The sequence below is a fragment of the Macadamia integrifolia genome, chromosome 2, assembly GCF_013358625.1.
Source record: "Macadamia integrifolia cultivar HAES 741 chromosome 2, SCU_Mint_v3, whole genome shotgun sequence".
Classification (NCBI taxonomy): domain Eukaryota; kingdom Viridiplantae; phylum Streptophyta; class Magnoliopsida; order Proteales; family Proteaceae; genus Macadamia; species Macadamia integrifolia.
Window position 1 is genome coordinate 20,698,758 of NC_056558.1, and position 25,064 is coordinate 20,723,821.

At 38.3% G+C, this 25,064-nt stretch overlaps 2 protein-coding genes across 2 annotated transcripts; one reads left to right on the top strand and one right to left on the bottom strand.

The window, feature by feature from the left end:
- Window positions 1-2,326: 2,326 nt before the first annotated feature.
- On the top strand, window positions 2,327-10,283 carry LOC122088665 (PHD finger protein At1g33420-like). The gene is made up of 5 exons (XM_042657984.1): window positions 2,327-3,040; window positions 5,803-5,929; window positions 7,686-7,901; window positions 8,396-9,013; window positions 9,142-10,283. Exons 1-5 carry the CDS (start codon window positions 2,713-2,715, stop codon window positions 9,977-9,979), a joined length of 2,127 nt encoding a protein of 708 aa, XP_042513918.1. The 5' UTR covers window positions 2,327-2,712; the 3' UTR covers window positions 9,980-10,283.
- A 54-nt stretch (window positions 10,284-10,337) lies between these two features.
- On the bottom strand, window positions 10,338-22,688 carry LOC122088674 (vacuolar protein sorting-associated protein 9A-like). The gene is made up of 6 exons (XM_042657995.1): window positions 22,299-22,688; window positions 16,175-16,322; window positions 15,068-15,238; window positions 13,029-13,208; window positions 11,076-11,406; window positions 10,338-10,675 (listed from the first exon to the last, which is right to left on the bottom strand). The coding sequence occupies exons 1-6, from the start codon at window positions 22,388-22,390 to the stop codon at window positions 10,425-10,427; spliced, it is 1,173 nt and encodes a 390-aa protein (XP_042513929.1). The 5' UTR covers window positions 22,391-22,688; the 3' UTR covers window positions 10,338-10,424.
- Window positions 22,689-25,064: the final 2,376 nt, after the last annotated feature.

Here is a 25,064-nt window from a genome sequence, read left to right on the forward strand (position 1 = left end):
AAGAAGGAAGGGAAAAAAAAATCCCTAAAGAAATTAACAAAGAATAATCTCAAGGGTCATACTACACTTCACCATTAATGAGTAATGGCATTCCTTGCATTTTGTCTAAGCTTTTGCCTTTGAAAGAATCCAAAGTTAAAAAACCTATGAATGGAGTATGTGATTGTTCTCCATTGATTTTGATTCAAATTGTCCTAGAATCAACCAGGTTTCAGTCAAACTCATTTAGAATTGACTAGAATCGACAAAACTAGGTGGAGTTGATACGCATAGAAAGGTTAATCAAAATTTGGACCTGATTGATTCTTGTGCAAATCAAGGCCTATTCTAAATCAACCCTAGTCAATTCTGATTCGAGTCAATTCAATGATTCCAATCTGACTTTTAGAACCCTAAAAATATCCTATTTGTGTGCAAATATTTGAGAATCTATGCTACATTTGGTATTATGTATTCTTGGAATGCATTCTAAGTTGAAAATGTATTCTGAAAAATCAAATCAAATCAAATCAAATCAAATGCAACCTTAATTTCGAATCCCACTATCCTATTTCGAATGCTTTCAAATCATGGTGGTTAGTTCATTACTTTTTAACAATGATTTAAAGTTGAGATCTTAGGTGGCGGGGGAAGGAGGAGAGAGGAGGGAGGAGGGAGGAGAGGAAGATGCCCAAGACCCACAAAAAAACATTGAGCTTGAAAAGATGAAATGACAAATATACATTAAAAATATTATATATATGTATATATATCCAATTTCTTATCATGGAATGTCAATAATTTCAACTTTGTATCCAAAAAAAAAAATTAATAATAATAATAATAATTTCAACCACAAATATGAAATTCTTCCTAATTACTATTTGTCATTGGTTGCCATAAGAATAAAGACTGCATTCTCTACCCATACAGTTTAAAATCTTGTCAGCAACCAGATAATCATGGAAACCCAATATGCTCAAATGCTTTCTTGAACATTTTGTACTTGTACACTACAGTAGACCTTCCTAACCCCTTCCATACAATAGATGAAAATACCATAGATTGTACAATAGTTACCCTCATCAACTAATACTAACAATCATAGAACAATTCCAAAATACTAAAAAATCCTCCCAATCTGGGATTCGGTTCCTCTTGTGAGAGCCCATTGCCTAAGTCTTGCCCAGTGCCATGTGTTTAGGCGAAAATCCAGGTTCTTGATATCTCGCTTTTCATGCATTTGTCAATGCTTTGTTCGTCGTGCCTCTTTTCAAAGCGTTGGATATTTGTCTAGACACATTGCTTTTGCCTAGATAGCTATGAACCAACTCAGGCAATAGACACTCAAAAAAAGAGCCGACACCTATTGCTTGATAAATCCAATAAAAACCAAAATCAAAATGTGCTCTTATTCTAGATTTGATTTCAGCTTCGACATTTTGTATTTCAAGTCAAATTGAAATCAAATCGATTAACACTCTTTGATGGGTCAAGATCTTCTAACCCATACGATCAAAAAATGAATCCACATCCTTTGCAGTGGATGGTGAATCGATGCTCACTGCATCACTACAATGGCTGTGGACGAATTTTACACCTAAAATATTCATTTTTTTTTTTTTTCTAAAACACCTAAAATATTCATCGGGGCAAGGAAAACGCCAGATATCGGAAGATTAATAAATTGGATAAGGACACATGGCAAAACTGACAAATTGGATTAAGGTTGCAGAAACGGTCCCTCCTGGAACCCACTTTCCGCGGGAAATTTTCCCTCTTCCACTTTTGACTATTCAACACCCCCAAAAGAACCAAAATTTTGAAAACCACATGACTCCAAAGTCCAAACGCCTTTCCACATCCTGGGGTTACGCCCTTGTAATTCCATCTAATCACCAAGGGTAAAGTAGTAATTTCAATCTAATCGTGAGATTCCCTTCATCCAAAAGATTCTCCTAACCCCCCACTTTCAGCGTCATTAAACAATTCAAACGTTCCAAATCTCAAGGTTAATCTCGTCATTATACACTGAGAAACCCGTAATAATCTGACTTTCCCCAACACTAGGATTCATGGATAAGTGTAATTATAAACCTACTTAAACAAAGACTGAGGCTACTTTAGTAAATTCCAGTATTCCCCTTTTACTTTTTAGATATCGTTGAAAGGCGCGAGAGAGAAAATATATAAATAGGAAAGGAAACGGAAACGGAAACGGAAACGGAAACGGAAACGGAAACGGAAGCGGAGATTGGAAAAAAAAGAAAGAAAAAAAAGAAATAAACGATGAGAGAGAAACCGACTCTGCTTTTTCGAAAGGCGAAGACATAAAAGGATATAAATAAAAGAGAGAAACCCCAAAAAACCGAGAAAATACGAGAAAAGGTGGGAAAAGATCAAAAGAAAGAGAAAGAAACCCTAACTAGGCCAACGCCGCCTGGTCCCTCTTTCTCACTCTCTATTCCTTTTTGGAACCCTAAACCCTAACATTCGCGGCCATTATTTTTCTTCTTCCGTCCTCTTCTGAGCTTCTTGGTGTTTTTTTCCCCTCATCAAAGAATCGAGACTCGTGAACATCAAAAGATCAAACTTTTATTAAATATCGAAAACAAAAATTGAACAAACCCTTACCGTCTCAGATCCAGCCAAGATCGGCGGCCAAAGAACCAGATCTCAGATCTGACACTAAAACAACTCAGATTCTTCGTTGTCGTTACGATCATCATCGTCATGGTTATGAACGGCAGGCCCCTGAAGAGGATGAAGAGAAGAGTCACCGCAGATCTCTATGACTTCCTGAACTTTCCTGAAAATACCAGTGGTGGTAACCACCCGGACGGACCTTTCAGGCTAAACGTAAGATCGTTCCTCTCGAAGCATGCACAGCTACCTCCACCTTCGTCTCTGTTCCCGCACCTCCTCACTTGGCAGATCGTATTCCGGATCGGCGACTTGGTAGAGGGACCTGACTCGTCTCCTGCCGTCGTCGCTCTCGACGTCGTCGAAGAAGATGTGACCAGGTCCAGGTCTGTCTACTGCGATCAGTGCCGTGTTGTTGGTGAGTATTTTTCAGTAAATCCGAACTATTAACCATTAAATCATTGTTTCGTTTTCTTGTTCACACTCTCTGGTTTTTGCTTTGTCGGTTTCTAGACTTTTTGCCGGTTTCCGGTGCCGGTTTCTGAATTGCGTTTTCCATTCTTTGATGACGTGGCGATAATTTGCATGCTTTTCTCGCGATAAAGAACTCTCGTGAACCTTTTTTTTATTTTTTATTTCGTTTAGTCCATTAAATTGCATTAATTATTAATTAGTAAATCGTTGGTCTTGATTAGCAATGACAGCTGTCATTTTATTATAGTAGCTGCGATGTTTATGAGTTTCTCGTGATATTTTAGGGCGACAAGATTACTTTCTTCTCCTGGGTCGCTGGGTCCGACCGGTTCTGCGGTTGGTTCATGGTTGGCTCGACACTGCGAATTTGTGGTTTAAGCGTTGTCACGTGTCACCACCACGGCCTCCACTATGAATTTTTTATTTTTGGTTGCAATCCCACCATGACTTTCTCTCTCTTCGCTGGGTAGTCGTTTCCAGGACTATTGTGTGTCGAACTGGTGGGCCGTTGGAGACCCAGCCAGGCATCTGCATGCGGCAAGGCCATCTCTCATACATCCTTTGCCTTCCTTTCCGCTTCACCAGTCCACCACAACCCATTTCCAACCAATCTCACCCTTCCACCTCATACTTAGAATGGGATGGGGTTGGGGTTTGATTTGTTGAAAAGGGGGTGGGGAAGGAGGTGGTGCCATACACACGCGACCTGGACTTCGCCCAAACCTGGGCAGGCCTAGTTAGTTAATTCGCGTTTAAAACGCGTTTAAAACGGCGTCCCCTTTTTTTGCCGTTTTAAACGCCGTTTGCCGAATTTTTCACAGAAATTCGGTAAAAAACGGGAACGGGGCTATTGAAAGTTTTTTTGCCCTTTTAAACGCCGTCCCGTTTTTTTAACAGTAAAAAAACGGATTTTGAAAAATAGAAACGTTTAAAACGGGGCTATTTTTTTTTATTGTTATCTAGGTATTTAGAGAATTATTATGCCAATTTATGTCTATATATTGCCCTTTTTTTGAACCGTATTATTTAAATATAAACGTTTAAAACACGTATCGTCCGTTTTTTATTTTTTCCCGTTTTTACCGTATTTGATCGTATTTTTGACCGTCCCGTTCACGTTTTGATCCGTTTAAAACATGCCCGTACCGAATAATGTTTTTTTGCCGTTCCCGTTTTAACTAAAAGAGGGCAGGCCTCCATCCTGTAGCCTAGCCATGCGGTATAGGTATATTTTTCTGTTGTTTGGTGGGACGTGTACGGTTGGGAGTCCTGAAAGGGTAGTTATATATTATGCATGTGCAGACGTAAAATCTGATGACGATGGATTTTTAGTCCCAACTCCGTCGGGTTTTATGTTCAGTATACGATTGATCACTTGATCCGATAAGGATCACTGACATGGTACGGACAAACGGTAAAAATGCATAAAAGTGTATGGTAGCCTTTTATTTGAGGCAAAAATGTACCAATATTGATACCGGTCCATATTGGTTGTTGGTACGTTACCTATACTTAAACCATGCTCTAGTGTGGACTTGATGCAGGCCTAACATGGACTCATTGTTAATGTGTTTAATGGGCCGAATATTCTTTAACCCACGGTAAACCAAAGATCTATTTACCAAATGTCTTTTGACAGTCGGAAGGGACTCTTGGACAGTGGGAAGGGCATTTTGATAAACCAAAGATCTCTTTACCAAATGTCTTTTGGCAGTTGGATGAGACTCTTGGACAGTGGGAAGGGCATTTCGGACATTCCGGACATTCGTATATAAAGGAGGCAAGTCAATTATGACATTTCAATGTGGGAATCTCGTTCACCTTGGTAAAGAGAAACTTCTTCCAAAATTAAAACAAAAATTTTGTTTAGCAAAAAAAGTTTCACTTCACCTATGTGAAACAAGAATCTCTCGACATCCCAATGTGGGATTCTTTTCACCCCAGTGGTGGAGAGAAACATTTTACAAAAATTAAAGCAAAAATTTTGTCTGGGAAAAAGTTTTACGTACCTATGTGAACAAGAATCTCTTCACCTAATGAGTATTATGGTTATTCCTTTTGTATACTTATACGAATGTCCGAACTATCCTCCCCACTGTTCCAGGAGTCCCATCCAAGTGCCAGAACCCATGAGTGAAGAGATTCTCTTTTGATTGTGGGTGATAGAAAACTCAGTCCTACAATTATCCCCATTCCCCAAGAATCTCATCCAGCCACCAAAAGTGGTGAATGAAGAGATTCTCCCTCCACTGTGCCCTTAACTTTCCCCTTTTTTGTATTAATGGTTCGGTTGAAAGGTTTCATGCTTTGTATGTGAAATGAAAATGGTTAATATAGGAATGCAAGATTTTCATACCCCTAGCTTATGTGTCGGGCGTTGACTCTGACTATTTCATAGCCTATTGTCTACAAAAACTGGCACTTTTTTGAAATTATTAAAAAACTGAATCATGAATACAATCTATAGCCTTTATATTGAAGTGGCCTTACTTGGGGGGTATTGGGGAGTGCTTAGGCTACAGTTTTCAACTGGGTTTGATGATTGGGTTACATTTTTCTTTTGGATGAGCATTTTGTTTGCATTTACTGAACTGGGTTTGTACAATTTGTTTGCGTATTTTAACATGGAATGATCATCTGGTTGTATCTTTTGGTTTTTTGGTTCTAACTTTTCTCTTTTTTGTGTATTTTTGGTCTGCTAATCAGGATGGAGTGGCCATCCTGTATGTGGGAAGCGTTACCACTTCATAATTCGAGCCGACACTAATTCCATCGACGGATATCACAAGCCCTGTACAAGTTGTGGGGACTTGGTTCATTTGTCAGACCCAAGGTGAACTTTCTGTCCACATTGTTGGATTCCTATTTGCCATTTGGACTTGAACGTCTATTAGAAATTTGAAAGAGTTCTACATTGTATATTTCTGTATTGGTTTTAATCCCTTCAGCCTGTACAGAGCTATTGTTTGTTGAAGCAGATTGTTTCTTTCAGTCCATGAAGTATATTCGAGTCCCTGAAGTTGGAATTCTTCTCCTTTGTCAATTATGCATAGGTCTTGTGTGGTCATGACTTTCAAACATCTCTTTCAGATGTTACCTGTGTGCTTGTGCAACACTCATTGGTTTTGGCTGGCTAATGAAAATGCCTTGTTTCATAAATATAATGTAACGATCATTGTTTGCTTTTATCCCTTTTCTTTTCACCTGGGGGGTGGGGGGAGGGGAGGAAGGGGGTAGGTGAGAGGTTATAAACTAGATTAATTACTTAAACAACTTAGAATAGCTGCCTTAGATGTTCTTGCCTTGCAACAAGGCAATGGAAGGGAATTTATGGTTAGTGGCTGTTTCAACCATATCAAGGCAGTGGTACATTTTTCTATCAAATGTGGCATGGCTGAATGAATGCTTATTTTTTGCAGCCTAGTTCTTTACATTTCTTTATGTCAATGAGTCAATCACATGTTTCAATTCCCGACTTTGAGGACTTTTGGAGCCAAATCAAAAAGTATCCTACCTCAAATGTTAAGAAAACAATCCTAGGCTGCCCATGTCTAACCTCCCAGCATTCTTTTGTTTTTCTTCAGTCGAAAGGGTTTTTTATGGCAGGCTTATGTTTCATGGGACAACATTGTGTGAATCAATTTAGTGCACTCAGAACCTGATAGTTTCTACATGGGGCTTTGTAAATCTCTTGATTCTAAAGATTTCAAGGTGTTCCCTAGAGAGTACGCAATGACTGATTTTTCAGGTGTGTTTTTCACTTGGTATCCTAGTTTTCAACATTAATTTATTGGATAGTTAAATTAACACCTGCCTTGATTTTGTTGTTATATTGTCGGAATTGCAGCTTAAATTGAATTGTTGTGTCTGCAAGTGCAAGGTCGAGGTGTATATGGTTGTGCTTAGAAGTAGAGTGGCCTCTCAGCTTATTACTTCTGAAGTGGAGCTTCTTGAACCAATCATGTTGCTTGTTGCGAATACTCGCAGAGTTGTTAAGGGTGTTATCAATGATAAGCCTGAGAGAATCACAAAAAAACATCATATTACCATAAAATGGAAATACTTTTTAGAAGTTATCTCACTGTTATTGGCTAGGCATGTTAGCCATATATGTATGGTTATGTTTTTCAATTGATTGTACATTGCTCTTATGCTCAGCCTTGATGTTGAGTAACAGTTAGTTTTGTTTTTATATTTTGTTGTTGATGGCCGAAATTGATGGCAAATTGGTTGCTTCCCGTGTTGGCCATGTATGTATAATATGTTTTCCAATTGATTTCACATTGCTTTTATGGTCGGATTGATGTTTAGTAACGGTTGGTTTTGTTTTTATATTTTGTTGTTAATGGCTGAAAGTGATGGCAAATTGGTAGCTCCATGCCTTCTATGCTATTTATTGAAGGTGGCAATGGTCTTTTATGCATTCAATCTTGAGAACTATGGGCAGAAGATTTCGTTGAATACACTGATTTTGGGCTGCTACTGTTAGATTTCATCAAATATTGATGGAACAGTGTTGTGATTGTTGTCTTATTTCACCTCCATGATCCTCTATTATATTTTTCATTATTCGATGCAATGTTTTTCAGGTGCAAGTCATGCAACTATGTAATGACTGCAGAAGATCTGGAAGACTGGGTCTATCTTCAGTTGGAGGACACTAATCACCTATTGCATGGTGTTGTTCATTCAAATGGCTATGGCCACCTTCTCAGAATAAATGGCAGGGAAGGCGGCTCCAAATTTCTCTCAGGATGTGACATTATGGACTTTTGGGATCGGCTGTGTGGGACACTTAGAGTCAGGTGAGGACTCTTGTTTCCTCTTAGTTATGTTGTAAGAACAATTTTATATTTCTGCCCCCTGGGTTTCATTGCTGCAAATGTTGGAGATTAGGTAGGAAAAACTGATAGAACTATCATATCTTCTTCAGTGTTATTAATGTTCGAGTTTGAACGTTGAAACTTTGGGTGGGTGGGATAATTTCAGTAAAAATTCTTGGACTGCTGCCTGCTGGCTGATGCTAATGGAAGATATCAGCATTAGTGGTTTGGGCCTATCCTACTTCCAAACAATGTATTTATTGTTGGTTTGCCTGTTTGGAAGTGAAAAAGAAATTAATACTTTATTGGCCTTCATTTCTGCCTGCTGAGTCTAAGAATCTTCTCCTTGTTCACCAGTGCAGTATTTTCTGCATTGTCTAAATCATAAGTTATTATTCTTGCTAGTCCTTATGAGATTCCTAACATGTTCTAATTGCATTTTTTTTCTTCTTTATTGATGCTTCCCCCTTAATTAGGAAGATGAGTGTGATGGATGTATCAAAGAAATATGGGCTAGAGTACCGCATTCTTCATGCGATAACAAATGGCCTCCCATGGTATGGTGATTGGGGTTTTGAATTTGGAGCTGGTAGCTTTGCTCTAACTGTGGATGCCTACCAGAAAGCAGTTGACACACTATCTAATATGCCCCTAAGCCTCTTTCTCTCCCAATCACGGAAACCTCGCATGCGTCTTCAGGATGTAATTTCATTCTACCAAGTCATGTCAGAATGTGAGCTTGAAACGACGAGAGATCTATTCCGCTTTTTGTTGAAGCTAATTCATGATTCACACAAGAAGAGTGACCTTGGCAGAACCTGCATCAAGAATGGATCCTCTAGTTCAACAGTGCTATGTGCATGGACGGTTGCTGATATTGACCGTGTTGAACAAGCCATGATTAAGGTGCTACGAGCAGTTGCAGCTGGTAGTGATTCTCACTGGGTGTCTTGGCGTGCTCTCAGGGGTGCTGTTACTAAGTTGGGTTCTCCTGAGCTCCTTGATTACTGCCTGAAGGACCTGAGAGGAAAATTGACATCGGGCGTGGTCGTCTGTTCCAGGTGCAACCCTGATACAGATGCTATTGAATATGGGTAAATGTCTTGAGCTACTGCTTGCTTGTTTTGCATTTCTCAAGTACACTGTTTTCTTAGTCTAGGATTGTCTTGCTTCACTGAGCTTTTAGGTTCTGATTTGTGCATTCGTAATTTCCATTGTGCAGACTTGAACCCGCAGCTGTTGTAGAGAATATTCTTGGGGATCCATTGGACGTGAGCCCAAATTGCTTATCGGAAGAGCATCTTCTGCGTGACCTGAAATTCATATTTGAATCTCTTCTCCACCCTAAAACCATGGTAAGCTATAGACCTCAGTTGGCACGAAAGCTTGCACTCAGTTCAGCAGCAAAGCTATTTGACTGCAAGCAGTTTGTCAAGGACTATTCCAAGTGTGATGAGAGGGCCACTGTAAATCCTTTTGCAATTCGCCTGTCATGCTTAGTGGAGCTATTGGATCACCCTAAAGATTACACTCAACCACCACCTGAATTCATTGTATTACCGCTTAATGCTACTGTTGCTGACCTGAAGGTTGAAGCGACAAAAGCATTTCAAGAAGTATATGTGTTATTTCGGAGATTCCAAGCAGAGGAGTTGCTCGACTATGGTTGTGTTGATGACTCGACTCGAGTGAAGTTCCTTGTTGGGTTGAGCGGATCTGTTCGGGTAAGAGGGAGATGCCTTGGTAAACATGGGCTGCGGCGGTTCCGGATGGAGAGGGGAATTGAGAACTGGACGGTTGATTGCACTTGTGGTGCTAAAGATGATGATGGTGAACGGATGTTGGCTTGTGATACATGTGGTGTATGGCAGCACACTAGATGTGCAGGCATTGATGACTTTGCTGCGGTACCATCAAAGTTTGTTTGTGAAGGATGTGAAGTAAACCATTACCCAGCGTCACCAACCTCTAAAGGTGGAAGACAATGCAAAGATGAATCGGTCTCAGTTTTAAACGTTGGATTTGAGAATAACCTCACAATGCCTTTCAGTGTACGATGATGAAAATGTATCTTATGGTTGTAGATGTACAGTTTCCCATTTTAGGTGGGGTTTTTAGCCTAAAGAATGTATAGCGGCTTAGTGGCCAACTGGGTTCGGTTTAGAGGTTTTTTTTTTTAATGCTCTACTTTTTGAGGGTGTTTGCTAGACCTTTTATTAGGTTTCTTTTCTCTCTGTCCTTTTTTGAGGGTGTATGCTTTATATACCCTTTATTAGGTTTTTATTTTTCTTGTTTTCTGGCTGTTTCTGTCAGTTCCAGGAACAGAAAATCGTATCTTATAAGTTGGTCCGTTTTTTTATGCTACTCTCTATGTTTTGCAATTGACAATGAGCATTAACCGAACCATACTTTCCCTAATTACAAAAGACCACCTGAACTTCCAATATAAAGGGGAAAAAATGACATCATAACAATGATAAATGACAAAGAAAACTCACAAACTACTCATTTGGGACCAGGATCTATCATGTCTGGTACCTGTTGATTCTGTTGCTCAGGTTGGCTAGGTGGATCAATCTTGGCTACTTCTGAAGGAGGCATTACAGATGGTTCTTTGAATGGGGAGAGGCTTCTCATTGACCTACAGAGCCTCGAATATTTTTTGACAACATCCTTGTACACATTCAGCAATGTCTCAACGTCGGTGACAGTTAGATCTCCAGGCTTAGCTTCCATGAAAGGATAATCTCCTCCATCTGACAAAGAAAAGCAATTCAACATTAGTTATGACAACACACTTTCAAGTGCATTCTCAATAGGGGTCATAAGGCACATGGGGAAACTCTGCTATCAAAGCCGGTGACAGTCGCTAAGCGTATTCGAATCCAAATTTTAACAATACTAAAAATATTCTTTCCATGACTGACAGACAGTCAAATCTCCTATCCACAAAGCTCACAACAGTTTTCTATTGGACCTAATGATGATGTCTTGGAGATACTATGTGAAAACACAATGGTTGACCATAAGCAATAACCATCCCAAATAGGCAGAAGGCACAAAGTGGCAAGAAAAATAGAAACGATTATATGGGCCAAGCACAATCCCCTGCTCTACAAAGATGAAACAGTGCGTATGTTGAAGTTTACTACTCACCAAGAGCATTGATCTCCTCATTAAACTTTCTCGAGAAATGACCTTGATATGTGGGCCTAGCCGACTGCAGTGAGGAGAACGGGTCTATTCGTGTCTCACCTTTAGTCAACCTTGCAGGAAGCATGTTCATTTGGAGTTCCAACCTTGCTGCAAGCATATTCTCTTGAAACTCTGCTTCATCCATGGTGAGAGACTTGCAATCCAAGTCAACAATAAACAATTTGGCCGACATAAGATTTGTAAAGTAATAAGCAACTTCTGAGACGAGTTTTGACTGCTGCCGGAACAGTTGGATGAATTTGAGGTTGGAATGCAGCTGAGGGGGGTTGGCCTGTCAATGATGCATTTCAATTGGTGATGATGATTCAGATTGCATATAAATAGATAATAAATAATGGGCTCTAATCCTGAAAATACAGTAGCAATGAAATCTCAAGCTTGAGGAAAACCCAGTCAAATTATAATGAAATAAAATTCTTTTGAGTGGAAATCCTGACACCGAATCATTTGAGAAATTGACCATAATGAATAAATCACAGGATCAGAAGCTCCCAATCTCATTCGAAGGTGTTACTAAATGAACCCAGAGTACCACAACCATAAAAAACAAAGTATTGACCTTCCAAAAAGAGCCACCAGAAAATGTGAGAGAAATATAATATGTAATGAATAGGAGTTCAAAAGGAAATCTTGTTTTCTCATAGACAAGACTACCATATAAAAAAGAATGCATCCTGTCTGGACAAAGGTAGCCAATGAACCTTGTAATGTCAAATTTGGTGGACAAACTCAACCTTTTCTTAAAAGGAAATTTTGCTATTACATACACACGAAATACCACTGAGTTGTATTTGACCTTTTCAATTCAGAATTATCACTGTTTTGCAGTCATAGTTGCTCCCAAATCAAAAAGGACACACCTGTTTGGACAATGGTAATCAATGAACCCTTGTGCCTGATTTGAGCAAATATCAAATTTGGTTGGCTTTTTTATTTTTTTATTTTTTTTGGGGGGGGTGGTGGGGTTGGTTGTAAATGATTGGACTTTAGCCCCTTGTATTCCAGCTTTCAACTGTTATTCTGCCAATTGGCCTTTCACCATTTTCTTAAGCTTTGTATGCCATATGGCAAAAACCTTAAATCCTTAAATGCCTCAAATTCCGAAAGGCAATAAACCGCCAGCTGCACTAGGCATGCACAGCCATTGTGCTACCAGCCTACCATTTTCCCAGCCTTCTTCACTTCCCAATTCTATCAATAAAATTTGGAACTTAAACTACTGCCAGTACCACAGTATAGGGTATGGGCAGATATATTTTGGAAATCAGTACATACGAACCAAAGGTAACCTATGAGACAAGATAATTTTCCGTAGAAACTTCATACCTGAAAGCAAAAATTGTAACCCAAATATGCCACATGATCAATCAGTAACAGCTTATCAAGGTCACAGGTGACTTTAAATAAACGTATTCAACTGGCAGAACACTAGCAGTCTAGAAATTACATCTATAAAAAAATAAAATTAAAATAAAAAGCATAACAATAACAATAACAATAACAAATAAAAAAATAAAAATAAAAGCATAACATGTCTAGTACATAATCAGTTTCTTTTTTCGTTTGAAAAAAGACAGTCAGTTTTGATAAAGTCTAATAGAGAGCCTACATCAAGGGTCATGTAATGAATTATATGGCAGCCCCATGAAGGACTACAAATGAAATGAATCTTATGGACAAAGATTCATGAACATCACATCAGATGGAAAGTCCTTATAACTTCAAACCACCTCTGGTCCATAAAAGTCACACTGTCAAGTCTTTCAGGATCAAATCATATTCAAAAAATAACCGTGACTTTACTAAGCCTTATCACACAAGAAAACAATAAAGATACTAAAGTTTTGAATTATCGACAACAGGCAGAATCATTTATTACCAAGGAGACCTTGCCTTGATGGTAACATAAATAAGAACTGGAAGGAAGTCATCAGCCCCAGCTAGAACACGATGAGCTGACATTGAGACATTGAGAAGCAAATTGTTGATGACCTTGCAGCAATTCAAAATACAGAGAAGCTTTTCACGAGGAGATTTGAAGGCGTTCATTTTCTGCAGCTCTTTCTCTGCAAGCTGTGAGAAGGAAAGAAAGCGCTTTCAGAGAAAGGAGAGTGAAATCCTACAAATCATACATCCAACCCCGAGTTGATTTTAGAGAATCTGAGCCAAACCCATACTTATGGAACTGCAACCAATCCGGGGTCCATGACCAACAGAATTATGGGTTTGAAATGGATACTCATGCACTCATGCTTCATTTTGAGCCTTATCATACAGCAAATCACACATATCTCCAGACCAGACAAACATAGGACCTCAAACGGTCCAATCTATGTAATTGGTAAGGCCTTCCCCTCCCTTATAGGGCCAGCGGTGGTCCAACCAACTAAACTCAACTTGCAAGAAGGTGTTTTATTTTTTATTTTCTTGGGGATAAATGAATTGTGCTTTAATTGTTGAAAATGTATTAAAAAGTGTTGGGCCTCGGATCATTCAGGCTCAGCAGTTGGCAATCTGAACAGTCTTATGGTATACTAGCATGTAAGGTCCAAGGCCCATGCCCAAGTACCGCCCATTTAACAATGGGGTGACCAGGCCGAACCCAATAACAGCCCATCTATCAACTGAGTTGTGCAAGGCAGCTAAGAGCATGTCAGCTAGCCAGGCAGTTAGAGAACTGCCACAACTACAACAGAATTTTTCTAATTTTGATTTTTCCAGTCTTCGGTCTTGTTTGGTTCAGGTTGGTTCTTCTGTATTCCTGTTTGAGTCATGTTTATAATTAATCAAGTCAGCTAGATATCATAAATAAAGGTGCAACACAATACTATGTAGATCTATGATTATTTTGGGTATTTGAGTTTTAGATCCTCTTCTTGCGCTTCAACCCCTAACAAATTAATCACAGTATTATTTAAGGGAACCAATGATTTAGCCACATTCATCCCTATGATTTGTTCCATCAGCCATACTTCAAACTCTATCCTGACTGATGATTTTCCTTATCTTCAATCCAAGCATTCAACTCCAAAACCTAATCACCTTCCAATTTTCACTGGATAGGAATATAACGTCATTTCAAAGTGCACTCAAACCCGAACCCTTTGCCTTCAAATTATATCAACACCTTCCCCATAGATAGGCACATTCCACGTCCTACTATTCTACACCTTAAATTCAGCTGAACCTTTTCTTATCACCATTTCATTCCTTTATTGTCCGACATTTTTCTTTTTTAAAACAAACTGCCAATTATCTTTGCATAATGTCCCAGCAAGATCCTGCTCGTTCGTTCCTAATTCATACAGAATTGAATTCAAAGACGCACTCATCAAACCAAGATCCGACATAAATTTGAAGAAGGATCTGATTTAAGGTCCATAACCAGTTAAGGTGGAACAGATATGTTAGCTATGGATACTTTAGGTGTCGTCCCTTTCCCACCTTGGTGGGGGGTGGGGTTCACCAAGCACTTGAGAAACAGATTCTGGAATAATCAAACAGTTTGCAGTAGCTAGAAGCTGCAATTTCCCCAATGTTACAGTACCAGACGAGGGATATCATCTAAAGCTTTCCACCTGATTCGAGTGATACTAATTCAGATGTTCCAGGGAATATTTTCCTAATTCTATTTCTAATATAGTGCTAATTTCCCTAACTTTAAAATGAATTCTTACAAGCTGATAACTGATCTTCTGGTGACACAAATCTTCATACTATGTGCACAAGTGAAGGAATATGAATTCTTGAAGCTGATTACTGATCTTCTGGTGACACAAATATTCTTACTATGTGCACAAGTGAAGGAATCAAGACAGGACTTTTGCGAAATAGTTCAACTACAATAGCACATGAAATAAAATACAGGCCAAGTTCAGTTTCAAAACTTATATAACAATTAACAATCAAAGAATCAAAGAGATAATGCATACCAGCCATGAAGCTTCATTATGAAGGGCTTCAGGTATATCCAAATGTTCAGGTCTAACAAACTTTTGCAACAAATGTATTTTCTCCAAGATCTCTTGATCAACTTTAGTATCCTCTTGAGAGGAAGCAAATGTACGGGCATACAATTTTGTCATGACATACTTCTCCAAGCCCTAAAATACACAGAAAACTTTACTCCCAAAAAAAGTATACATAGAAAAGATTAGGAGTAAAATTTTACCAGAAGTGGAAAAGAGAGGGGAAGAAGACCGGGGGAGAGGGAGGAGAAGAGTTTATACCATATCAATATTTGGGGCATCCATAACTTCAACATGGCTTGAGTAAAACATTGAGTCTAGTGCACTATTAACAAAAGCTTTGCATTTCTAAATTACCAGGATGAGAGTGGGGAAAAGGAATTTTACAAAAGTTCAAATGAAAAATGGATATAAATTCCTTTGAGAAACTACATAATTATATGTATTGAAACTGCAAAGAGCAATTTTTTTTAAGGAAGAACATTCAGTCAACAATTTATGTTCTAGCGCATTAGCAAATAACATGTACAAATCCATCCAAAAAAGTCAATAACATATTTCGCATACATGTACCATGTCTCTCCTGTTCAATGCAGGTGCTTTCAGTTAAATGATGGGTACAATTATCACAATATAAGATCTCTGGTGGAACTTGATGGACAAGTAGCATGTTGAATAAAATCCTACACCACTCTCACTATTAAATTTCCCTACATATTACTCAGCTACAGATGGCAGCAAAATTAAAACAACTGATCAAACAAAACTAAGCTCAAAAAAGTTACAAAATTCACCAAAGTAGTAATCAAAGACTCAATCGGCAACAACAACAACAACAACAACAACTCAGCCTTATCCCAACTAAATGGATCGGCTACATGGATTTGTGCAAAGACAAAATAAGAATAGTAATAGTAATAGTAAAATGAAAGGAACACAACTACAACAATTCAGTAAAATCCTACCAAAATGGAGTCAGCTACATGGATCCTTGCCCTCCAATCGGAAAGAAGCGAAAATGCAAAGTATGTAAGATGAGTAGCCTTCTATGTAACAATATAGATTATTTACCTCGACGGCACAGTCAATTTCTTCCTCAGAGGCACCAGACCATAATGGATGATCCCTAATAGAAGTCTCCATTGTTGAAAGGAAGTCTTGAAACCTTTTGCTGTCGTTTTCAGAGTTGACAGCATTAAAAGAAAAGGATACAATGAAGCTGCAACATAATACCACTGAAATATTAAAAATCCAATCCACAATGAAAAAACAGCTCCAGGAAAATTAAAATTAAAAAATCAAAAGGAACTGCTGAAACATCACAAGAACCAGTACCAAGAAACTGAAATGCCAATTGAGATGAGTCAGATGGATATCTACCTAAAGCAATATATTAAAGGTTTCAAAATATTTTAAAAAGGGGAAAATCTGTTTGTAACTGAGGTGGTTACATTTGATTGTTGGAACCATTTTTCCATTTTTACCCTTAATCATATTTCTTATTCTCTTTTTTGGTGGTTTTTTTTTTCTTGTGGTAATTTTCCCCTCTCCCTCTCCGGCTCTGGCTCCCCCTCCCCTCCGGCTCTCCCTTTCTCCTCTCCCACTCCGGATCCCCCTCCCTCCCTCTCCCTGTCCGGCCACCCCCCACCCAGCCCACCACATCTCGCTCCCCCTAGAACTCTCTGCCCCCCACGGCCCCACCCTCTTGACGTTGACCTCCCCATGTAACTCCCTGCCTGCATCCCTGCACCTACCCCGACCTTGCCCCTGCTCTGCCCTGCCCACCGCATCTCTCTTCGCAGGTCACCCACTAATCTACAATGATGTTCTGCTTGAACACTGACTCTGCTGTGTGACTGTGGTTTATAGAGTAAAAAGGAAAAAGGAACATATCTTCATGACATTATTTTCCTGTTCAAACTCTTAATCCCTTGGTGTTCCACATAAAGTCCCCCATACTTTGCCGTGGCATATCTACCTTGACAACAAAGGGTTCAAATTTAGATGGCACCACAATGGATAATTCCCAAAGAGTTTTCCTTGACCTTGAAGTGTAAATAAAGAGAATCACAGAGAATAGTGGAGCTGTGCTCGAAGTTCTGATTTTGAGGATGGGTTTTCATTGCATGTCAGCCATGTCTCCCATGTCTTGCTGGTCCTATGATGCTTCGGATTTTTTAGAGATGGGGACTCCACTGAGAATTTTGTTGCAGAATAAAGAACTTAGAAGATGGAACACTGTTGTCGTGGATGAATTAGGACAGGATGGGATGCTCAGACAATTTCGCCAAGTCGGTTCAAATTGTCTGCTTACTGTGGAAGAGTTTGAGAAAACTCGCAGGTTATCTCCTTTGCAAAGGGAAGGGGGGGCAGGATCTTGCATGGTGGGCTCACCCAATCTTATCGGTTGGTGTGTCAGCGGAAAATAGGGGTAGAGTGGGGACAATAGAGGAGGAGATTTTAGGGTAAAAGATTGCCGTTAGTAATGCCAACAGAGGAGTCAACCACTACCTCACAGGCGTTGGCAGCTAAACCATGAGGACCATTGCAAATTTACATCTTTAGGCCCTCAAAATAACTGACATGTCATCATTTAGGGGTAAAAAAAATGTATGGTCACAACTTCTGTTTGTAACCTTCTTGGTGGTTACAAATAGACAAAGCCTCTTAATAAAAGCAAATTTCAATTTTTTGATAATTTGAATATCAACCTCAGAATATAGTACAGAAACCATGAACAACACACTTGGAAGAACAACATACAAACAAGGTAAGAACTAAACACAAGACGACTTTACGCTTTGCTATCCTAAATACACTGCAAATTTCTGAAAGGAAGCAGAAATCAATCAGAAAGCAAGTTCATTGGTTATTTCTTTTACAACGTGAACATAATTTACAAAGGGGAACAATTCTGCAAACACAGAAGCAAGAAGCCTGCGTTGTGGATTAAAAGCCAACAGAACCAAAACCTAGAGAATTCCAGCCCAATTTCCTAATGCACAACCAATACCCACCACATCTGGGGCTGCTAAGGGATCTCCTTCCTCCCCCTCCTCTCAACACCCCCCCACCCCCAACAAAAAAGAAAAATAAATGGTTTTTACCAATTTCTGCTTTCGTTTGTCTATGTTGGAGTAATCCAATGGGGAGAAAAGCTTTACCATTTACTACAATGCTATTCGAGTTCAAGGTAGCGGCTCTACAAAAACCAAGGCTGGTCTCTTGAACAAATAGAAACATCTAAATGAGGCAAAGATCCACCACAACTTGTTGAACCCTCACATATTACCCCAAGAAATTGATACACCACCTAAAACTATTGCTTATGTCCAGCCATATTTGTCATCATTTTTATGTATTGTGGTTTGTCTGAAAGAGTAAAGCTAGACCAGATTTCAATCACTATGCAATTTCATCTTTTGCATAGACTGTAATTTGTTTGATTTCATGAGCACTAACAGAAGGCAAACAAACACTTTCATGTGTAAACTATCAGGTAACTAAGAGTCCATTAATGCAGCTTCCTTTGAGATGACAAAGTGACAAAATCATATCAATGAGTAGGTACTGACTGCAAATGATTGTTTCTGCTTAAGAAATGATGATGAATGAAAATTCTCAACCAGTTTAGGAGGTTCATGACTGCATTTTTTTTTTAATCACAGTTTTTTTTCCTGATAAATCACAATTTCTTTTCACCAACAGAGTTTACTATTAATAGAACAGGACAACTGTATTACAATCAGTACTTGAATATAGTAGTACAACAACACAACTACAAAGAGATCTATGTAACCACAGTAAGTGATGCAAGGCTGTATAGATCCCCTAGTCCCACAATTTCTTCTGATATGGACTCTGATTAAATACATCCTTTCAAGAGAATGAAAATGTCTAGCTATTACCAGTCGCGATCATATCAGTCATAAAGAGAAACATTTCTTCACTTCAGTAGAGCTAAGCAGTGAATGGAAAATCCATAATTTCTGCAAAGCTTGCAAGATACTCTTGAAATTCTCTCAATCAGGGGATCAGCCAATTTATGTGGGAATTTTATTTTACGTCTTTTATTCTTTTCTATTTCCATTTAGGAATTTCTTAAAGTCGGGATTTTTGAAACATCAAAAAGTACAGAGTAGCCTTTTTCAAGGGGGATTGTGGAGGGAATCTGTTATTTAGAGTAGGTTAGTTTAATAGGTTAATAAAATAGATTTCCCCTAATTTTGGAATCAGAAAGTAGATCCTTACATACACAACCCTTAGCCTACGTTTTGACACACCTTTAGCATAGAAATGATTTTTCTTTCGAAAAGGACCGTTGCTCACTCTTGCTCTTGCAGTTGTTGCTGCGGAGGCCCCCCATTTCACTGAAGTAGAAGGTTAGTTGCAGGTATGGTGTCAAGTCTCGATACAATACGACCAATACGGTCCAAAACTATCGAGATTGGTCATGTCGATACACAAAAGTAATTATATATAATGCAATATCAAACCGATATGGTACTGATACCAACTAGCACTCGATACACAAGCTGCTAAAACCCAAAAATCTCAATTTTTGAAGGAAAAAAAAAAAAATCCTATTCTGATTGTTTTTTTGCCAAAACCTAAGTGAATCAAATCTAGAAAAATGACCTGGAATAAGTGATTAAACAAGAAAACTTGCTAATGAAGATGCGAGTCATATAGATTATTCCTTTTCAAATCTTCTAGCCTTAATTGCTTCTTCTTACTTATTAGTACTTTTGATATTGCACTTTCACAAGAAGATTTGAATGACAAAGATTCTATGAAGACAGATAACCTGACATTGGTTGGATATATTATTTATTGCTTATTTATGGTGTACAATGCTTAAAAACTCTAGTTTTGTATGCATCATAAGAGACCCATATGTATCAAGCATATTTATCATCTCTCTGTTACATCTCCGAGACATCTCTTAAAACTAGCTTTCCGATACACTGCCCGATACCAATACTTGACACCTAGGTTGCAGGCAACTATTTAGTTCCTTGTCTTTGTTGAATTACTCTTGCTTACCCCCACCCCTTCTCTTCCATATTTGAGCTTCCAAAGGCAAGGTTTCAAACCAATCGAAACTAGAAATTTTGACCTAAGTTTAGTGGTGAATACCTTTACCCAAAAATGAATTTGGTAGCGGTGTTTTGGATTTGAAAGATCAATTGAGTTTCAAGATCAAAATCAACTTCTGACCCTGCAGTACTACAAGAAAAGTTGGGAATCAGAGTTTTTTAGGGAATGATTCGACTTGTCAATAATGACATAGGTCACATTTATTTATAAGAGGTTACAGCCATAAAAAATAAAGAAAATAGGGTGTCGCTGACTAAGTGTCTGTATCAACAAGAGTTATTACAGTAAATAGTAAATAACCAAGGTAAACATAAACTAACTATGGTCATCTTAACATGAGGCAATAGCAACTATGGACGAATTTCTAAATATTTTCTATGGAACTTTTGGGGTTGAAATTATAAATTTTAAAAAGAGCCTAGGTATAAGAATAAAACTAAAGTTTCATCTTGTTTTACGTAGGCATGTTCAGTAATTTTTTATTGAATTTTGGTCTATCCGGGTTATTGTCCGTCAGTGGCATTTTTTGTTAATTAAGTAACTTTTCTTAGAAGTTTGTGAGCCCACTACTTGCAGGATAATTGTATTATTAAGACAGGTCCCTCACACGTAGGGATGACAACATAATTGGATAAGGCCCCATATGTAGTTACCACTAAAAGATCCTTGATCCCTCCCTCGCCGGCTCAGCATTGTGGAATTCCTAGACCGGTTCCATCACCAGAATGGAACATCCCAATCTTGGAATAGAGATCTAACCAGCCTAATCAAATGCCTCATCTGTATTGATGAAAGGATCCATCTACAGTGCTTCCTGACAGCTGCTTGTGTAGAAGAATCAGAACATGGAACATTTTACATGCTGAATTCTCCAAATCAGCATTAAATTGTCAAAAAAACCTAAACCGAAATCTTTTCATTTTGTTCACATAGCATGTAAAATCAAAAGTTAAATTTAAATAGGAGATATCTCAGGAATGGTAATAGAAAGAGGGAATGAGTTCATTTATTTAAAATTTACAGTCAGTCTATCTTCAATTATTTGCCTACGCCCACAATAAAATCCTAAGCTTATGTTAATGCAGCTCACATAAAATTCCATGATGGATACATTTTAAATGCTAAAAAACCTTCGAAAGTGAAGTCCCCGTAGGAGAGAGCATGTCCATGATGCAAATCGTTACTACAGCCAGAAATAAAGCCGTTGAACATGCAAAGTACAAGAAGTCGTAGGGCAGGTAATTGATGGTTTCAGAGTCATCTTTCTAATAACACTAGGATGCAGAAAAAAGCTACGCCAGAAAATCTGGTGAGGACTGAGACAAATACATGTCCAAGGTAAAAGCATTTATGATATGTTCTGGAGTAATGTACTGAACCTTAAGCGCATTAATTCCATTAGCATCAGAAAACATAAAAATAAAATAATTAATCCTCCAAATTCAGCAAAGTGAAAGATTCTACCAAGGAAGCCTAAACCGTGATCTTTAATCCTACTCATCGCTTTTCAACAACATTTAAGTCAACGTTCCACCCGACCAATATATTACTGCTTGCTTGGTCTTGACGCAATCAGAGAAGCCATTGCAAGTACCTAGGTTAGTATATAAGACTTTTAAGCAAAACTTCTGCTACACAGATTGACATAGAAACGAGATAAATAAACTCTACCTTCCCATTCTGTAATACTGACACTGCGACGCTGTTAAACCCTAAAACGCATTCAATCAAATCCTACAGGATGTACCATATCCCCGATCCAAGAACCTGACACTTTGTGCACAATTTACGCTCATGTTGCCATACCTTCAGTTCCTCATAATCAATGCCTTCCAAATTTTAAAATCATGTAAACTCCACCAAAGAAAAAATAAACTCCTAATCAATATACCTACAAGTTCGTTAACGTAACTGAATTTGATCAGTACCAAACTTTTTGAAACATTTGAAACAAAACACTAACTACAAAGATACAAAAGCCAAGAACAGATAAACAAGTCGGAACATATCAACTTCGCAAGGAGAGAAATAATCAAGCTTCAAAGCACAATTGAATTTCCAAAGAGAAATCACCAAAAAGAAAGAATTGGAGTACCTTTTGATGGAGCGAACGAGATCAAGAGAAGTAGGATGACGCATTCGATCGAGGAAATCATAGAACGTGAGCGAACGAGAAGAAGAATCCATTTAGTATAACCCTAGAATTAAACCAAGACCAGAACCAGAGCCACAACCACCATATCTGTTTCTCTCTCTGTCCCAGATCAGGAAAACAACAACAGAAGCTGAATATCCAATCAAATAGTTGGAACGAAGCTCCGCCCATTGAGGGTTTATAAGTTAGAACACGAAGGAAGAGGTGAAGAAGAGAAAAGGAACTTGGAACTTGGAACTTTGGGTTGGAAACTTGGAATGTTAGGTTCGAGCGCGTGAGGGAGGAGCGAAGGAGTGAGCAATAGGCGCGTGACATCATAAGACCCGATTCTTTCCTCTACAGTGGTAGTCCTTCCGCAAGAAGTTTGTTAAAAAAATCACTTCTCCTTTCAGTTAGTTCGGTCGCGCCAAGCCTGTTCTCTAGATTTACGTTTTTTTATTTTTTATATTGTTGAAACTTAGAGAGAGGTATCACTTCCTGGTTGTGTGGTACGTGTATTAGTTCGCAGGTCAATGACAATATATGCTTAGATACATATAGCTGTATCAATATACATTGGGTCACCTTTTTTTTTTTTTTTTTAAGCTAACTGGGGCACGATTCATTGATAAGGTACTCAATATATTGTGATACTATAGCGAAACTCACTTTTGCAGTAGCTACCAACCACATTTGGATGGAGCAAAATCTTTGAAAATGAACTTCCAAACCTTCAGAAATGGACTTCTAACTCCCGTTCTCTTGAAAAGATTTGGAATGACATCTACTTCGAGATCAATTCCAAAATTGACACTGTAGCCACCGAATTTTTTCACCCCCGGCAATGATGACAATATGAAGAATTATATGTTAGACATTTTAGATTTTGAGAGTTTTCAAACTTAAAGTAGAAAATGACAATTTTTCCCCTATAAACTTTCAAGAGAAAATGTTTTCAAAAATTAGAATTTGATGTTGTGGATTATTGTTGTTTATCCCCTCAAGTCGGACATTACACTTTGATGTGAGAACTATGCGAATCGACGTCCGATTCTCTCTTTCATTATCTGATCCAAGTCCCTACTTTATGCATATTTTCTTAAAGGTTTCTGATCGAGACCACAATCGTGTCTCACATCATTGGATAGTGCTCGGACTGAGCTTCCTAACGACATATTACACGTCGAATTCTGACTAACGATTTGAAAGATATGACCCTCAAAAGTTGACTCCAAAGTTCGGTATCAGATTCCATTCCGAACAACCAAGGAGTGCCACATGGCGCCCAAACCCCTTTGTCCAAAAGCAAACATTTTTGGACAATTCTCTCTAGTTTTTTAGTCCCACGTCGAAAATAAGAGAGAATTGTCTCAAGTCCCAAGGCTATAAGTATAGCCCTTCCTCTCTTCCAAAAAAGGGGGGAGAAAAAAATTGAGAATTTGGGAGAGAGGATGGTCCCATTAAGATTTTGGCTAACTTCTTCCCTCTAAAATCAAATATTCTCCAAGTCTAAAAGTTTTATACATTAATCCTTCCTTGAACCGGAAGATCTATTCCGGTTCGGTTCGATTTGGGGCTTGAAACACAAGGGTTATCTCCCCTTGTTTCTTGATTAAAGCCGGGTTTAAGGTATTTTTTTTTCTCCCAATAGCGATTTAGAATTAGTTTAATTAATAGATTAGCTTCTGACTAGGGTTTTGATAAATGTTTAACTCATCTTAGGATTAGCTCAAGGTAAACATAATTAGTCCAATTAGGTTTCATAATTAGTTTAATTAAATCTTAGGTTTAGTTTAATCCTCCTATACTAGATTAGGTAGATTTGTAAAAATACATTCATTTAATGTAATTAATCCATTTCACTTTTATAAATCAATTAAATCTCATTTAATTTATAAATCTTTTTACCAATTAGATTAAGTAGGATTGCAATGATTTATTTCACAAATTACTAGGGATTGAGATTAACCATTTTAATTCATTCAATTTAAGATCTCACAAATTCATTGATCATCCATCTAGGTCAGGCTCAATTAATCGAATTAGTTCAATTTAGGGTTTCATAAGTTGCTAAACTAATCCTAGGTTTAGGCTTATTTAATTAGCTTAATCTAAGATTCATAATTCATTGATTAAATCATTTAGGGTTTTTAATTTTTAATTAACGTAATCATTTCATTATTTGTATCATAACCTAGCTAGCATAATTTAGACACTTAGGCTAGGGTTTTCACATGCTATGCTTAGATACCTAGTTTAGGGTTTTCAGTGACCTAGATTTAGGACTAGTTAGTAGGGTACAAATAAACTTTGGTCAAACAAAAAAAGACAGGCCTTAGGGCCGGGCAGACTAGGTGTTTAACACCTTCTCAGTCTGTCACTTGACACTTGTCCAGAATCTTGGTGCAAACCAGCCTTATCCATCAGAGTCATTAGTCTCTCTCCCTTGATTGGGGGAGACATTTATGGGTCCTAGACCCTTTCTAAGTGGCGACTCCCTTTTACCCATAACGTGTATCCCCTCCTTGGCATTTGATGACCAGGGGATACTATATCATCTCATTAGGGTCGACCCCTAGCGTGTGTACACGTGCTACACGCCATATTGCGATCACGGCGAAGGTCCATGATACGTACAGACACTATCAAGTACAACCTTGTCAGAAAGACCCCGAGGAACAAGTTCATTGTTGTCTCTTGGGATCTTTCCCCTTCCATCATTTCCCC

Coding starts and splice junctions, on each gene's coding strand:
- LOC122088674 (XM_042657995.1), bottom strand. CDS start 22,390: ATGGATTCTTCTTCTCGTTCGCTCACGTTCTATGATTTCCTCGATCGA. Junction 16,323..22,298: donor CTCGTTCGCTCCATCAAAAG/GTACTCCAATTC, acceptor ATTATGTTGCAG/CTTCATTGTATCCTTTTCTT. Junction 10,676..11,075: donor TGAGGAGATCAATGCTCTTG/GTGAGTAGTAAA, acceptor TTTCTTTGTCAG/ATGGAGGAGATTATCCTTTC.
- LOC122088665 (XM_042657984.1), top strand. CDS start 2,713: ATGGTTATGAACGGCAGGCCCCTGAAGAGGATGAAGAGAAGAGTCACC. Junction 7,902..8,395: donor TGTGGGACACTTAGAGTCAG/GTGAGGACTCTT, acceptor CCCCTTAATTAG/GAAGATGAGTGTGATGGATG. Junction 9,014..9,141: donor ACAGATGCTATTGAATATGG/GTAAATGTCTTG, acceptor TCCATTGTGCAG/ACTTGAACCCGCAGCTGTTG.